The sequence below is a fragment of the Sciurus carolinensis genome, chromosome 3 (genome assembly GCF_902686445.1).
Source record: "Sciurus carolinensis chromosome 3, mSciCar1.2, whole genome shotgun sequence".
NCBI lineage: Eukaryota > Metazoa > Chordata > Mammalia > Rodentia > Sciuridae > Sciurus > Sciurus carolinensis.
The window spans coordinates 7,539,042-7,556,457 of NC_062215.1; the positions used below are offsets into that span (position 1 = coordinate 7,539,042).

At 53.7% G+C, this 17,416-nt stretch overlaps 1 protein-coding gene across 10 annotated transcripts in view; it reads left to right on the forward strand.

Moving 5' to 3' along the window:
• Window positions 1–17,416, forward strand: part of Slc39a11 (solute carrier family 39 member 11) — a 397,212-nt gene that overhangs the window by 69,304 nt on the left and 310,492 nt on the right. For 7 of the 10 annotated variants that reach the window (XM_047544188.1, XM_047544196.1, XM_047544189.1 and 4 more), the window contains exons 1-3: window positions 2,078–2,208; window positions 3,708–3,826; window positions 6,095–6,133. In XM_047544188.1, coding sequence (XP_047400144.1) covers window positions 2,169–2,208; window positions 3,708–3,826; window positions 6,095–6,133 — 198 coding nt within the window. In that variant the 5' untranslated portion in view covers window positions 2,078–2,168. Of the gene's footprint in view, window positions 1–306; window positions 434–1,039; window positions 1,137–2,077; window positions 2,209–3,707; window positions 3,827–6,094; window positions 6,134–17,416 lie in introns of those variants that run through there. The other 3 variants (XM_047544190.1, XM_047544193.1, XM_047544191.1) reach the window with 3 other exon arrangements.

Below are 17,416 nucleotides of genomic sequence, written 5' to 3' on the forward strand. Positions count from 1 at the left end.
GTCATTGACCCAGACAACATGCTGGTGCTGACGTCCCTTGGGCCCCAGCACACGCTGCACGGCCACTCACTCACCATGGGACCCCGCCGCCCAAGGTGGAGAAACACAAGCAGCCTCGGGCCTGGCACACGACTCTTTCCTTGGGTGTCTGTGGCCTCCCCCAGTCCTGCAAAGGCTCGTGCACACAGACTGCTCTGCACTTGGCCTTGGGACTCTGTTCTGCCCGCCCCAGTCTGTTCCTGAGCCGGCCGAAGGCTGTGAACCGGAGAATTTATTCTTCGGGCGGGATTTGCCAGTGGTGGCAGGGCGGGGCCTGGTGGCTGAAGGGACACGTGTGCCGGGAGGGAAGCAGGAAGTGACTCGGGAGTGGAGCCGGCCCCGTGAGCAGCAGCGGGCCGATGGAAGTGGAGTGGGGGCTGGAGAGGGCACCCTAGTGAGTTGGCTTTTCTCTCCTTCGGCGCCTTTGGCCTGAGGACCAGAGTGTGAGGCTGGAGGGCAGCTAGGCAGCGGGAGTCCCTGGGGAGAGGAGGGTTGAGGAGAAGCAGAGGCTTTGCAGGTGGCAGAGTGGGGAGGGGCGCCTGGCCCCTCTGCCCCTCTCCAGGGTGAGCGGGAGGGCAGTGACCTTGGCTCCTGGGGGGATCCAGGATCCCTGGGAGCAGCGGCCCCTCCCACTGGCATCTGACCTCCTCTGGGAATCTGGCTGGCTAGCCGGCAGCAGGTTGGGGTGGGGCCTGAGACTGCATTTCTACCTCTTCCCTGGTCAGCCGGTCCACGGATGGACCCCACTTTGAGCAGCAAGGCGTTAGACAACTTCTCCAGAATCACTTTGGCCCAAACCCGAGACTCCTTGCTTCCCCTCGTGGAGTCAGTGCCTGTGCGTGTGTGTGCGCCATCCCACTAGGACCTGGGACACAGGTGCTGTGTCCACTTCTGCAGCCTCACCAGCATCCTGGAGCTGACTCTTGGAAGGGAGCAACAGGTTTCCAGGGGAAGGAAAATAAAAAAATAAAGACATGCCCCCCCACCTGCAGGCGGCTGGAGCAGAAGGTGCACAGGAGGGGAGTGGGGCAGAGTGGGCTTCTCTGCAGTTGCGGTGGGCAGAGAATGAGCCTCTCCCCAGCTCATCAGAATTTAAGGTATTCACATCCAGCTTGGGAGGAAGACAGCCCCGTGGCAAGAGCTGCTTTGGAGGTGCAGGGGCTCAGTATGCCATGCTCCTACGGTTACTGGTCTACCTGTTTAAGACATTGTTCTCTTGGAACTGTACTCACTGAGCCAACCCCCTTCCGGGCAGGGTGATTGCTTTCTGTGCTCCTGAACTTGTAGAAGTTGTTCCAGTCTTAGACTGGCGTTGTCTGCACGTTAGTGTGCATAAGGGTCCCTTGTGGACTTGGTTAAGATGCAATTCCAATCAGCAAGTCTGAGATTCTGCACTCCCAAATAGCTCCCCAGGGGGCCCAGTGCTGCCGGTCCTTGGGCCACCCTTTTGAGGAGAAAGGTTTTCTTTTTTTCTTTTTTTCCTTGCTAGGGATTGAATCCAGGGACATTCAACCACTGAGCCACATCCCCAGCCTTTGATATTTTATCTCGAGACAGGGTCTCACTAAGTTGCCAAGGCTGGCTTTGAACCTGTGATCCTCCTGCCTCAGCCTCCCAAGCTGCAGGGATTACAGGTGTGCCCCACTGTGCCCAGCAGAGGGATGAGGTTTTCAAACAGCAAATGGAAGAAACTCCTCCAGGGGTGCTGGGCTTGTGTTCCCCTGAAAAACGCTGCTTCTGTTGGGATGGAGAGCCTCTGGCCCTGGTCTCCCTCTGTGTCCCTTCTTCTCACTTCTTAGGGCACTCAGGTATAAATGGGACGGACTTAGAAGAGTGTTTTCCTATCCCACCAACCACCAGGACACCCACGAGCTCCCGTCTGTTCACCAGCCCACAAAATCCACTTTGACTTTGGCCTTTTGGCAAATGAGGGTTGTTTGCTTACTCCCAAGGCCTTCAAAAGGCACATTCAGCCAGTGGGAAAAATAAAGAGGTGTTTTTGTTCTGACCTGCCTTGGATGCTAAGTGCTGAGAGGGCCAGAGCTCTGCCTAACTCTGTGCCTAGCTCTGGGCCTGGCTTCGTGCTCGCAGTTTTATCCACAGGCAGCTAGAAATAGGTGATCGGTGTGATGAAGACGGCTTTCGATCCAGTCACTCTCGAGAGACTTAGTAAGATGATGGGGGTAAAGAGGCGGCTTCTTTTAAAAATGACCCCCCCACCCACATTAACTGCTATAATCACCACCCTGTTTAGACTCGGGACCACAATCTGAATCCAGGGAGCCTATTTAGTCACAGAGCTCTCCTAGGACAAGGCCCAGCTGGGGCTTGCCCGGGCCCAGAGCCTCTCCTAGGTTTGAACCTGGCAGTGTTGCTGAGCCCCTTGGCAGGAGGGCCCCGTCCACCCTCTGCCATGGTTTCTACCCAGGGTCAACAGAGGCAGCGTCTTCACTCTGGATCTGCAGCCAGGCTGGTGGGCTCCTCAGCACCAGGCCCTGGCAGGGCAGAGCCTAGTGGGGTCATGTCCAACCCTGTCAGCGCTGGAGGCCGATGGGGAGCTGAATGAGGCCTTTGAGGCTACAGGCCTGTTTGTGTTCCAGGCCACAGGCCTGCCCAGCAGATGCCTCGTAACTTTCCTCGGGAGAGGGCGGCCTCGCAGTCCTTTTAGAGCTGGGGGTCTTAAGAGTGTTAAAATCTGGAGGAGGGGCTCTGGGCCCCAAAGAGAGAAGGGCGCTTGCCTTTCTTTCCTTGGTGGGCAGTGGCGTGCTTCTGCTTCAGCAGCAGTGTGCTGAGCTGGCCAGGGGAGCAGGCCATTCGTGGGTCTGTTTCCTTGTCCCTGCCTAGTGTCCTGTCCAGGTAAGTTGGCCCTTTCCAGGTATTTTTCAGGGACTACAAAGTCCTGTTTCACAGGGATGCCGACGGTGGGAAAGCATCATCCCTGCTTTCCAGCAGTGAAAGAGACAAAAGGCGAGGGAGGCAGGCCTATACAGAAAAAGCCCCAGAGACTCCTGGGAGGACGGGTGGGGGGTCCAGGAGAGCCTTGGACTGAACTTGGCTTCAGGTGGGCCACAGAGGATGCCCTGGGTTCTGTGAGTGGAGAGGTGGAGGGTAGGCATTCCGGGAGGGAGCTGCAGGAACAGAGGCCTGGAGGCAGGACCATCTGGGGCTCATTGAGGGGCTGTGAAGAACTGGGCCGAGCGGGAGCCCGGCACCTGTGTGAGAGGTGATGGACGCGTGGGTGTGAGGAGTCCGTGGGCCGCGAAGATTGCTTGGAAGGTCGGTGTGTGAAATTCACCCTTGGGCAGGCCAGGGGCTGCCGCTGGGAGCTATTGAGGGTGTGATTGGGAATTAAATGGAAGAGCTTTAAAAGCGAGCTGAGCTGGTCATTGTGCTTCTCTTTGGAACTTCTCGGTGTTGCTACCTCTTGTGGGGGCTCTCTGGCCTCTCTCTAGCTGTCCCCATGTCTCTTTTTGGAGTTAGGGGACTTTCAATATCTGGGGACCAGGGTGGAGAAGTTTGACCCACGTGCTGGGTTGGCATGGCAGGAGGGGTGGATCCCGCCAACCCAGATGGAGGCCAGCGCAGCCAGGGGGGTAGGACACGTGAGAAAGTGCACGTGTCACGGAAGGGGCCTTCGGCAGCTGACCCTCTGGCTCCTCTGCCCACAGCTGTATCCAGCATGCTGCAGGGTCACAGCTCCGTGTTCCAGGCCTTGCTGGGGACCTTCTTCACCTGGGGGATGACGGCAGCTGGGGCGGCTCTGGTGTTCATATTCTCTAGTGGACAGGTGAGTCCCTTTTTCCGGTTCTGGAGGTTCGAGGGATCCTCTTGGCGGTTCTGATGGTTCCAGAGCAGGCTTGCGGGCGCCCAGAGCCCCTGCCGTGCCTGCAGGCGTGGGTGGCGAGGTCTCTTCCCTGTCTTCCTGTTTTCTCCTGATCTCCTACTGGGCCAGGAGAGCAGGCGCCCCTTATTGCAGACACACCAGTGTAGGGGGTGTCTCCTCCCCTGCAGACAACTTGACCCCAAGGGGATGGGAGGAGGAACCCAGTCACGTGGCCTCCTTTAGCCCGCTGCCTGATTTCTACCTTCCATCTAGCTGTCAGGCCTGGAGCCGGTGGTTCAATGCAGGAGGGAACTTTATAAGCTTCTGATGTAACGGCCCTGCCCCGAGGCCTAGGGCTAGCTGGGTGGGTGGAAAACAGCCCGGGGCAGGAAGGAGCCTTCTGCGCCAGCCAGGGGCTTTTTATTCCTGCTCCTGGGAACGACAGAGGACAAGACGCAGGTGTGCCTCCTGCAGACCACAGGCCCCCCACGTATCCTGCTTACACCCCATACCCGTACTAACTGTGGGGTCCCGCAACCCAGTCCCACACCCCCTTGCGTCCCTGTACCCCCACGTCTCTCCTGCTTCCCTCAGGCCCCTACATCTCTGCGCTTCTTCTACACACTCCGCACTCACACTGGAGCACCCGCTCCACGCCCCTGCACAGTCCACACCGCCCCCCATGCCTGAAACGCCCCTCTTTCTCCAACTCGCGCTTCCTCCACCACAGCCTGGAGCCCCAGCGTCTGCCTGGAGCGTGGCTTCTAGATCGCTCAGGGAGCCGCCGTAGAAATAGTGGGAGGGCGCGTGAGCAGGTGCCTTCAGAGCCATCGAAGTCACCACCAGCCAGATCTGGAGAGGAAAACCCGTCCAGGAAGCTGGCGGGCCGCACCCTCTAATAGAGACCAGTCTGTCTGGCGTAGATGTCAGCCGTGAGACCCCAACCCTTGGGGCTGAGTCACTCCTCCACTCCTGGCGGGGACCCCCAGAGCCACTCCATCAGAGACTCGGAACTCAAACCCCAAGACCCAGAGTTGCAGGGTGCCCACAACCTCAGTGTGCAAGACACCCAGCGATGTGGAATTCGCAGAGATAGGAATGGAACGGGGTTGCCAGGGCTCGGGGAGGGTGAGGACGCGGTGGGAGCAGGGAGCCTCATTCCCCTCGCATAGTGTCCTGAGGGCTCCTCCGTGTGTCCCGTGGGCCGGAATTCCCTTTTTTTATTTTTAAGACTGAAGGCTACGCCCTTGTGTGTACGCACCCCGTTTCGTGCGTCCACCCATCTGTGACGGCCACTAGCACATCTTTTTATTGGACTACAAGATGCACATAGAAAAGCACACATTTTTTTAAGTGTACATTTCTCACAAATGTCCTTGAAACTAGAGTCCAGATCAAGTCCCAGCCCCGTGGACCCCAACTGGCCACACCCTTCACCCTGCCCTCCACGCCGGGACGCTCCCTCCCGCTGTTCAAACAGCAGGGCTGGTTCCCCATTCTGGTGCTTTACTTAGATGTGATCGGTGTAGTGCGTGTCTGGCTGAGTGCACCCTGTTTACTTTCCAGTTTACTTAACGCCCCTGCCTGTTTGTGACATGTGTATATATACAGCGCGTGCGCATGTGTGTGCGTGCCTGTGCTTCTTGCCACGCGGCCTCCCGCAGCATGAATACATCCCAACTGGTGTGCGTGGACTTTCCACTGTTGGTGGGAATTGGGGCAGCTTTCTAGTTTGGGACCTCTCCCACCTCACGCCGCTCTGAACGCTCTTGTCCCTGTGATTGGTGAATCTGAGCGTGCATTTCTCGGTCATTACTCAGGAGAGTCACGTGTTGTCCTCACTTGCCTTTGGTGCCACCATCTCGTTCTCCAGCATGGTGGTCCAGTTGTCACCCCCACTGCCTGAGGGTTGGGATGTTCCCTGTGCCCCTCCCCAGTCCTTGGTCTAAAAGGTCCAGCTACTTCCTAAGCAGTGGGGCTGCAATTTGCAGGGGGAGCCGCTTAAGAGGCATGGGTGGGACTGTGCAGCCTGAGCACCCCCACAGAGGACACTTTGACTGGCTCTGGGAGGGGTGGAAGGTTTTAAGAGTCTCTGTTTCCCCCAGTGCTTGGCCCATTTTAAAAACTCAGGGGTTGGCCAGCGGCTCTCCTGGGCTTTATGGCCTCCTCATGGCTCAGGACATGTTCGCTCAATGTCCCTTGGAAACTGAAACATCTCTCTTTCATTTGCAGAGGCGGATCTTAGACGGGAGCCTCGGCTTTGCTGCGGGGGTAAGTTGTGCCTCATGGGAGAAATGTCAACCGAGATGTGTTTTTCCTGACATTTCTCCATCCAGCAGCATCTTGGCCTCTCCCACGTGATCTAGAGGCATCTCTGTGTTCTCTAGGTGCTAATGGCTCCCTCTCCTTGCCGACTATATGCATTCCTCATCGGATGACCCTGCCTCTCTCTAGACTGCCAAGGAGCCTTGCTTGAAAGCTGCCTCAGGACTTGTAAAAGAAGAACTTTAGGCAGCACCTAGCATGGTCCTGGCCTGATACACAGCACTAAACATTCTCTTCCTCTCCTCTCCTTCCCCCTTAAAAGGCTGGTTTCAAACACGTAAAAAGCGTGGAGAGAACCCTGGATACATCCCAGGTGCCCATCACCTGAATCTTGTTCAGGATCCTTGTTTAGCTTAGTCTCATTCCTTCTGTCCTCCAGCCTTCCAGGGGAGGTTAGGATACTTTGTAAAAGCAATCGCAGACATCACGCAATTTCACCTGCAAACTCGATACACATTTCTAACTGAGTGACTTGAAAAAAACCACAATCACCTGCCATTACCACACCCACCAAAATTAGCAGTAATGCCTTATTATAATCTAACACCCAGGCAACACTCAAATTTTTCTCTCTTCTCTCGTTCTCTCTTCTTCTTTTCTTTTTTTTTTTTTTTTTGTGGTTCTAGAGATTGAACCCAGGGATGCTCTACCACTGAGCCATACCACCCTCAGTCCTTTTCTGAGATAGGGTCTCACTAAGTTGCTGAGACTGGTCTTGAAGTTTTGATCCTCCTACCTCAGTCTCCTGAGTCATTGGGATTACAGGCATGTTCTACGTGGTTCAACTACATCTTTTCAAAGGGGTCTTCTAGAATGTTCTGCCAGAATTGTATCTTTTAAGTGTTTTCGTTCTTCAACAGTCTCATTTTTTTTTCCACACTGGTAATTTATTGGAGAAACTGGGTCATGTGTCTCTAGAATGTTCTGCACTCCGAGTTTGACCACTTGCTTCCTCATAGTGCTCTGTAAGTTTCCCTCTCGTCCACTCTGTCTCCCATTAGCTGGGAGTTGGACTTGAGATTGATTAATTCGGATTTCATTTCACAGGCCTGGATTCTTCATAGTGGACTTGTATTCCAGTCGTATCAGCCGTAGAAGGAGATGCAGAATACACGGTGTTCCCTTTTCTTTGATCAGGGTTTGGTTCCTTTCTGCAGTTTTCACAGTCCTGTGAGCTGGAAACACTGTTTCTGGGGGGTGAAGAGGTTTCCCTGAGGTCAGACAAATCACACCAGGGCCTGTCCTTTGAGAACATGGGGACTCTCCAGCTGTACCCAGGTGGGCAGAGTGTTCGCAGATTCAGTTTCTAGGTCCTCAGCTCCCAAGTGTTGTCTTCCCTAAAACTGCTGTCCCTGGGAGCACCCTGGAAGCTGCTCCCCTTCCCTGGCACAGGTGCCCCCTCCCACCTCACCCAAGAAAGACTTGCCCTCACCTGATTTCCTGGTCTGGGGGCCATGCCTCCAGGGGTGAGCAGAAGTCCCCTTGGAATGTCAGCTGCTGTGGAGAAAGCACAGATCCTTCACTGCCTCGCCTTCCAAGGAGTTTAATCAAATAGTCAGTGGTGAGATTCTTAAAAGTAGTTTTCCAGGGTGGGCCACTCTGGGCTTTGGGGCCTGTAACTTAACAAGAGCTCAGAGAACAATAGCATAAGATCTTCTCCACCCATCTTCTCATTTGCTTGACTACATTTTTCTCTGTGCTTATGTTAATAAAGAGAAAAAAAGGTGCAAAGAAAAACAGCAATTAAATTGATGCTCAATCCTGTCTTATTCTAGCAGTTCTACTTAATAATTATAGATACTTGAACAAATTAAAAAAAAAAAAAACAAAGGCCCGTGTATTAACATATGCACTTCCAAGAATATTTAACTTTTGAATGTTTCATAACTACAAAATGGTATGCTCCATTTCTGTTGTCATGAATGTCTTCATTACTAGTCATAGTTGTGGTGATAGGTTTGTCCAGGAACTTAAATGTTCGCTTACAAATGAGCAAAGGAGAACCTGGCTTTCGTTGTACCTAAAGGGGATACACAGGCACAAAGCGTGAAGAACCCTGTCCTGTGCTGATCAGGTTTCTGGGCGTCTTGCTCTAGAGTTTAACTCTTTTTAGGTCAGAAGTTGTTGAAAGGGTCACATGGCGAAAGACAAAAATCAAAACAAAACAAAAAAGGAAACAAACCAACAAAATGGGATAGAATGTCCTGGCCATCAGGATGTGTAGGAATGGATTGAAGATGTAGTTTCCTTTAAAAAAAAAAAAAAAAAAAAGAAAAAGAAAAAAATCACAAGACGACTGTATTCGCAAGTTAACTGAGGCCCTGCGCATCTGAGTTTGACACATTCTGCAGCACGGATGATAAGCCCAAATGCTCTAGGCTGGGGTGTCTCAGCATCCATACACTTAAATTAAACATGAGGATCTAAAATAGTTTTACTTCTGTTTTTAAAGAGGTAGGAAAAAGAGATTCTAGAAGTTATATGTGTGTCTGTCAGAAAACAAGTCATTTGCTTTTCTAGAAGTGACCTTGAATGTGAGTTAGTTGTGCAAAAACTCCTGGCAGGTCCCCAAATACACAGAAAAGAGTATAAAACCTGAAGTAGGAGACACTTGGACTCAAACTCAGGGAGCCTCGATGACTGGAAGCGTCTCACATGTCTGTCTCCAAACCTGGGAAGGACAGTGAAGCCCAGGAGGCCTGAGCAGTGGTAACCACCTGGACTTACCATGGAATAATTTATATTTGATATGGTGGACTATTGGCTGGGGCAGTGGTTCTCAGGCAGATTTGCCCCCAGGGGACAACTTGGACATTGGGTTGTCTTAGCTGGCATCTAGTGGGTAGAGGCCAGGGCTGTCCCTAAACATCCTACAATGTACAGGACAGGCCCCGTCACAACTGCAAGGGGCTCACCAGGTGTCAGTGGTGTGGACACTGGGACGCCCTGGCCGAGCACATTTTGCTCTGTCGTCTACAGTGTAGAACCTGTAAAGACTCAGGCCCTCCCATCTTCCCAGAGGTCACTACTGTCAACCCTGCCTGTGTCCTTGGAGACGTTTCATCATGCATGTACTAAGTATGAGGACAGTTGAGGACCATGGCGCCTGGTATCCACAAGGCTTTGAGTAAGTGTCTTGACAAAGCAAAACTGGCCGTGAGTCGGTGGAGTGGGGTCCGATGCAGCTGGCACAAATGTCTGCAGGGCACTCAATGGTTCTCCAGTGTGTTGTGCACAATCTCTGCGTGTGTGCACCTCATAGCTCGTGTGATATAATGCCACAGTGACATATTTACCCATCATGTAATTGTTCGCCATACTAAGTGTTTCTATAAGAAAGATTCCTGGGACAAAGGACATGCATTTTAGACATGCTGAGGAACATATTTATGTTCCTTCTTGTTAGCAGGGCCTTGGAGGCATGAATCAGTTCTCCTTAAATGACTCCTTTGGAATCTCTGCCTATTTTTTCTCCAGATTTCTTAAATATCTCTCCAAGTCTCTAGTAATCATTTTCTTTCTTTGTTGGTACTGTGTTTGGTCTTGATTTTTGCTTGAACTGTGAACTTAATAGGGAGAACTCTTAGGGGAGTTGTTATTCCCTCTTAACAACCTAGAGTACTAAAACTTTAAAGCTGGAAAAGGTTTCAGATGATAATCATACCTAATACTTATTGAGCCCTTACTGTGTTCATGGTGCTCAGCCAAGCATTTCACCTAGATCATCTAATTTAATTTTTATAGTGATCCTGTGAGGCATATGCCAGTACTATGATTCACTCCCACTTTGCAGGCACAGAGGGCTTAAATAAATTGTTCATTATTACAGGGCGAGCAGAGACAGGATTTGCACTCAGTCCAACTGTAGAGCTCCTACCCTTAAACCATAATGCCTCCTACTTTGTTCTGGTCCAGCTGCCTCTATTTACAGACAATGTAAACAATGTCTGAACGATGACTTATTCAGAATCAAAAATCGCTAGACAGCAGCAGAGGACCAAACACAGCTAAGAAGCCAGAGACTGCCAGCATTTAGATTTGTGACCTTGGGCAAGCTCCTTGGTCTTCCTGAGTGTCTCTGCTGACTCTATTGAGCAGTGAGGACACTGGACTGGCTGGTTCATGAAGAGCTTCCTGGTTCCACATGTTTAAAGGGGTGAGCTGCAACGCTGGTGGGTGCACATCTTTTCATTATAAGACAGCTGTGCAGTGTTTCAGCTAGATTTTGGGTCACCTACTCAGACATATGTTTCAGTGATAAACTTCAACATGGAGTTGAATATTCTTTCATGGACTGAGAAAGTTATCATGGTTCTAAAAGATACGCAGATGAGTTTGGAGGGGCTGAAACATGGAGGATCACCATTTTAATTTTCTTCACCCTAGATGGTGTGTCTGTTTTGTGAGGTTTGAACCGACGAGGAATCTCTACATCAATATACATTCTCTCTCTCAGAGGCAGCGTTGGTGTGGAATAAGTGTAACCATGAAACTGCAGAAGAGAAAGCCTACCAGTTGAGAGCTGGTTTCTAGGCATGAAAAGGCAATTTACTCTTTATTACTTTATCCCATAGGGAGCTGGTTTCTTATGAAAGACATGATTTTCTTGGGGAGATTTTGGCCAAGTCTGCCTTCTGTGCAGCAAGTGGTGAATCACGTTTTCTCCAAATAACTGGCTCACAGTTGGACATTAACGATGCTCTCCAGTGGTGGCCTCTGAGTCTGGTGGAGGAATGTGTGTGGCCAGCTGTTCCCCATTTCCACAGAGAACTGGGTGGAAGAAATGGACTTCAACTGTGGGATGTGGGACGTGGGACTCAGGAAGGAGACTTTAACCAGGGCTACAGGAAAGGTTTATTCTATAGTAAATATGAGAGGGGAAGGTCCAAGGGCTGGAACAGCCATTGAATTGAGTTTTTAGAAATTCTAGCTTTTACACTTTCCTCTCTACAGATCCTGGATTGAGAAATACTTCTTCCTTTTTTCCTTCTTTATCAACTGGTATGTTCTAATGGAGATGCTTCATGGCTGTTGGAATGCGAGGTCTTTGGATTATCCTGAGATGGGCTGGGACACAGCCCATGTGCCACAAGACAATGTGGGAGGAAGGAGTGGCCTGTGGGTGTTATGTGAAGTGCATTGCCACCTGTCTCTCTGAGCCATGATTTTCCTTCCTGTTAGGCTGGGAGAAACTGAGTCGTCCTAGGTGACCTCCCAGAGATGATGGCTTTTGGAAGGAGGAGACAGAGAATGCTTGGATTGAGAGCTGATCCCACCACCAGCATGTCTCAGAGGTTGTCTCAGAAGTTTCTGGGTGCTTGTTCAGTGTGGGTCCTTTCTCTTAAATTTACTTTTTAAGGATCTGCGGAGCCCCAGGGCCTCCTAGATACTACTTTCTACAAGTTTTCTTGTTCTGAACTGGGATGCAATGACCAGGGAGGTGATGTTTGTCCATCCTGGAGCTAAGATCCCCCTTATGTGGTCACTCAGCAAAGAGGTGAGGAAGTGTCTCAGTGTAGTCACCTTCTAGCACTATAAAGAGATACCCAAGGTGGTTAGGCTGATTTTGGCTCAGGGTATTGGGGATTCCAGTCTATGACCGAGTGGCACCACATTGTAGAGCAAACAGCCCGATTCCCGAGCCAGGAAGCAAAGAGAGAGAGAGGAAGAGACAAGGGTCCCATAATCCCTCCCTGGCCCTGGGTTCCTGGCACCTCGCACTCATTACCTTCCTAACGGCCACACCTGTGTTAGACTGCAGGTGTGCGTGACTCCTCTCCCCAGCAGCACCAAGCCCCTCGGAGGGATCACAGCTTGCTTCTTGCACACTCTCCCAATGCTCTGCATATTCCAGGCCAAGAGAACAGAGGCCACTGTGGCCACTCCCTCGAGCAGCCCGCTGCCTCTCCCCTGCCTACAAGCCCAGACCTCAGTGTCCACAGGGCTGGAGCATCCTCTTTGGGGACATCTGTTCCCAGGAAGGAGGAGGTGGGAGCGTGTATAAGTGACGACCAGAGGGTTAAAGAGGGCCTAAAGGTTCAGATGTGGGTCTCCAAGGTCCCTTCCCTGGCAACAGGTGGCTGTTCAGTTGGTGTCCCTTTAAGCTGCATGCCTGACGGGTTGTCTGTCCATCACTGACCCAGAACCTGCTCTGTTCCAGTCGCCGTGTCCGTGCTGGGGATGTGAGGTGGCCGTGGGAGCCGTGGTCTGTCTTGGAGGAAGTGGTGACCTGGTGAGAGGCGTGCAGCTGCTCTGCTGGTCCAGACCCCGCCTGTTTTGTAAATCAAGACTTGCTGGGGTGCAGCCACGCCCGGTGGGGACACGGTGCCCATGGCTGCTCTTGCAGTGCAGTGGCAACGTTGAGCGGAGGCAGCAGGACCCCACTATTTGACCCCGGCACATGTTCACGTTCATGGTGGGACTTTTCTTTTTTAAAACCGGCCTCCCTTATTTCTCATCGGTGCGTCATGATCACCGTCGTGATGGGATTCGGGGCCATGTATCCCTGCCCGGGCTCGGCGGAACAGCACGGCTTGGTCAGTCTCACTCCCGGGATCTCCCCCTCTGCCAGGGTTTTTCTGAGGCCCGGAGCCGGAACGTCTAGGACCACAGCTCTGTGCCGTCAGGGCTCAGCTGGGGGGTCTCGGAATATCCCCTGGAAGGTGGTTTCCGGGGGGACCCTTTAAAAGGGCCTCCCGTGGCTCCCCTTTGCTGGGCGGGCCTGTGAAGACTGCAGGGCTGGCTTTGCAGGGAAGCGTGCTGAACTCCGTGGGCCCTTTTGCTGCACGTGCCCTGCCACCAAGGCTCCGTGTTTCAGGAGACCTGGCCAGGGGCACAGGGTGCCATCTGAGATGGTGAAAGCCAGCCCGGATTTGTAGCTGTCGGTGACCATGGCCGAGCAGAGCCAAGTGGTCCCTTGTCCGTGGCAGTTCAGTTCCAAGAAGCTCCCTGGCTTTGGGGAAGTTCCCCTCCTACAGATGCACTGGTCTTCCACCTAGTTGCACGCTGGAGTCACCTGGGGGAGCTTTCCTCTCCCTCCCCCCATGTCCTGGGCACAGAGCCTCAGGTGTGTGGGGGGTGCGGTTAGAGGGGTGGGAATTGGCACCTGTGGTTTTTAGAGCTTCCTGTGATGGCACGGTGCAGCCAAAGCCAGGAAGTCCTGTCCTAAGGGGGCTGTGGTTTTTGAAGGGCGAGCTGGGGTTTGGGAGATGCAGACTCCGGATAGCCGTCAATACTCGGGTTGGGTCAGAGGCAGCGGACACGGAGGCCTTGGAGCGTGGCTGGGGAAGCCAGGCGGGGGTGCTGCCTCTGCCCTTCAGCTGCACCCATCTGCTGCGGCGCCCGTGGCAATCCACCATGAACTTGACGGTGGTGCTGCCTCCCCCTAGCCTGGAGGAGGGGCAGCTGTCGGACACCCAGGGTCACTCTCCAGTTGGTCAGTTGGGCACACAGCCTCTTGCTGGGTGCACCTGGGCTCTCACAAGAGGACAGGAGGCGGGGTCTTCACTGCTTGGAAGGCACGTTCTTGACTTTCAGCTCTCACTTGCCGCGCAGTCCTGGCTGGGGCACATAGTATGTGGGAGAACGCTCAGGACTGGCAGGGGCTCGAGGGAGCCATCTCTGCCACCAGGCAGGGCAGTGCTTCCTGGAAGGCAGACAGATGGTGGGAACGTGGCGAAGCTTCACACTTGTTCTGCAACCTAATCGAGTGTTGAACTGGCTGGTTAGAAACTCATCTGATCTCACTGTCCTCTGCTGCAATCTAAATAACAGAGAGTAGCTGACATCATTTTTCTTACGCATCTTAGCACCAACCCCATTAAAAAGCACTCATCGAGCGTCAGTTCTCTTGCAAGATATGCTTTCGGAGCGCGCAGGACAGGAGGTAGAACCGGTGTAGGTCTGTCCTTTAACCCTAGTGGGTCAAGGCCAGTCTCGACACGTTATTAGTACAAGTGCTTAGCGAGAAGACTGCTATCGAGTAGCACATTACTGTTCCCGTGTTGACTGGCGCCTGGGAGAGGAGCCAGTGATCACAGCTCTGTCAAGGGCCAGCGTAATTTTAGCGAAGGCCAAACGTGTCCTGTTTGCAGAACAGCCACGGGTTTTCTTTCTTGCTCGCCACGTGGGAGCAGCAAGAGCACTGTCTTCATGATGACCCACCGGCCATTTAGTCAGCACCTACTGCATGCAGCGCGTTGGGGAGAGTGTGCAAGAAGCAAGCTGTGATCCCTCCGAAGGGCCCGGCACTGCTGGGGAGAGGAGCCACGCGCACCTGTAGTCTGAAGGAGGTCAGCACGTGGCTGTTAGGAAGGCGCCAGGAACACAGGGCCAGGGAGGGAGCTTCCTACCAGGGAGTGAGGATGTCGCAGCTGAAGCCCAGACAGGAGGGCAGGTTGGCTGTGACGTGGGGGTGGGGATGAGGGCAAGGAAGGGCGCCACAGGCAGGGGGAACAGCAACCTGGAAGCACGAGAGGCATCTGCCACGCTGCTGGAGGCGCAGGCGGCGGGAAGTGTACCCGAGAGCAGGCCAGGGCCGAGCTGGGGCAGTGTGGGTGCTGGGGAAGGGGTGGTGCTCGGTGCTCCAGGTCGAGGGGGAGTCCCGGGAAGGTCTTGAGACGGGACCTGAGCAGAGCTGTGCTCCTGCCTGGCCACAGGGAGCATGCGGGGAGGCTGGCAGCTGAGGGGCAGGTGCCGTAGGGGCAAGGAGGCAGTGAGATCTGGCTCTGGGCAGAGGCGGACAGCCAGCCAGGGAGCGAATGAGGGACCATCCTGCTGGAGAACCCAAGGGCAGTCCCTGATCGTAAATATGGCCAGAGAGGGTCCATGCTCCGGTGGGAACTGTGTTCCTGGGGCCACCGGAGGATGTGGCATTGCTGTTTGGCTCATGGGCTGGCGGGATTCTTCTGACACGGGGAGGGGGCTCTTAGGCTTGCCGCAGTCCTCATCTGAGCGGGCTGTACTTTGGAATCTGCTTGTGTTGGGGTGGTCTCCGTGGCAACCTGGCACCTACACTAGCTGTACTGATGGTGGTTTCCTGTGACTCTGCTTTTGGTGATCGGTATCCACCAGGATTAGATCTGACTGAGAGAAACTGAGACCTGAAAAATAATGGCTTTAAACAAGAAAAATCCCTCACCTGTAGAATTCTGGAGTCCATGTCCAGGAAAGTAGGATCATGGAGTCACCAGGGATCCATGCTCTAGTTTTTTTCCCTGCTTTGCCATACAGAGTAGCCTTTCTGGCCCAAAATAGCTGCTAGAGCTCTGGTCATCACATCTGCCTTCCAGACAGTGAAATGGCAGAGTGGAGGGAGATTCCCTGCAAGCTCTGTGTGACACCTGTCCTTGCATTTCATGGGACAGAATTTATTCATAAGAACACAGCTAGCTGCGAGGAAGGCTAGGTAGGACACATGGTCCTTTAGCTCTGCAGCAATATGTCTAGCCAGTGGGCTTCTATTACTGAAAGTAATAGAAGACGCCAGAGTGCCAATTAGCACTCTTGGTCACACATCCCAGTGCAGAGAACTTCCAGCCCTCATGCTGTTGTTGATTTGCCTTTTCAGTGTGTATTTTATGTTGTTTTAAAAATGCGTTGTGTCCTTTCTTACTTTTAGCTGGTTTCTTTCTAAATGAAGGAGTAAAATACATGAACCTGGTAAGAAATTTGAATACTGTGTATGGTGAAACCCCCAGCCTCCATCAGCCAAGGTTTGGGGTCACAGGAGATGGAAGGCCTGCTTCTGTCTTGTGTGCTGGCCCTGCACCTACGGCACCTGGGGTGGGAACTGCCGAAGCCCTGGGAGGCTCTGGATCCGGGGACCGCGGGGCACCTGTGTCTTTTCCACCTCCTGGCCCCGCTTTTACCTGCGTGGCTCCACCTTCAGGTAGTCTAACCACCTCCTCTCCCTCTCCTCCTCCTCTCCGGCTCAAGCAAGTCCGGAGGAGGAGAAGCTAGTGTCTCCCAGGGCTCGGGCGGACTTGGCCTTGAATCCCGTGGTCGGGGCGTGACGGGCCTGACTCGGGTCACGTGTTCATCTCTGCAGGCTGATCCGGTTGCCAGGGGGACGTGGCGTGTGAAATGGCCTGGCCTCCCTGCCCACGTTAAGTCAAAAACAAAGGCTAGGAAATGACTAAGAATGGGAGGAGGTGGTTCCTCCCAAGAAATCAAATATTGTTGGAGAAGGTGGAGTAGCAGATGCTGGACGGCCCAGGGACAGCAAGCGCGCCCCATCCCTGCACATGCCCAGCTGCTGGCACTCCGCCCCCTCTGATGTCCCGCCTCCTCTGACGCCCCGCCCCCACTGATCCACGCCCCCCCAAAAGTCTTAGGAATCTGGGGGTGCGGAGGTTCCCCGGTTTCAGCCAGCAGCGGCACTGCATGCTCCCTGCAGTGTGGATAGACACCTCCTGGACCTTAGTGACTTGAGACAACAAGGACTTATGTGTTATGGCGCTGGGTCGGCGGGGCTCAGCTGGGCAGCTCTTCCGCCTACCTTGCCTGGGACGAAGCATGGGGCTGCCGCCACCTGGCAGCTCCCCTAGGCTCCAGGTGGAAGGGAGCCCACCGAGCCCCAGGTCTGGGGCCTTGGTGCTGCCTGATGACGGGCATCTCCCCGGGTGGCTCATGCTTTACAAGCGTCACTCAGGTTTTCTTGCAAGAAGCTGAGAGTGAAACTGAGGCCTCTGGAGACCCAGACTCAAGCTGGAACGAAACCACCTGGGCCACTTTCTGCTGACCAAAGCAAGTTTTAAGGCCAGCTCAGATTCGAGGGACTGGGAAGTGGACTCTGGTCCTTGGAGGAAGGAGCCTGCAGGACACAGGGGCTGCTCTGCCCTTGGCGCCTCCCCTTTCAGAAGGGACAGCTGCCCCAAGGCAGTTGACAGGCACTCCTCCACGTCTGCCGTTTCTTCTGCTTGGAAGTCGCAGGAAAGGGAACCCTTTCAGGGCCCAGATCGGCGCCAGGTGTTCCAGATCTGCCTCCCTCTGGAGGGCGTGAGAAACACTCTCACCTGTCCAAACCCAGACTGAGAGGCCAAAGGTACAGGGGCAGTGAAGCCTTTTCTTCTTCAGTAGACCATCTAGCAAGATCCGGTGCCCCGTGGCCAGGCAGAGCCCAGAGCAGTGCCAATCGATCAGCATTTTAGTCCCTACTGCGCAAGGTCCCCCCGGGTTCCTCGCTGGCTGAGCTCTGCCGGGTGCACTGCAACTTCCCAACTTCCCGAG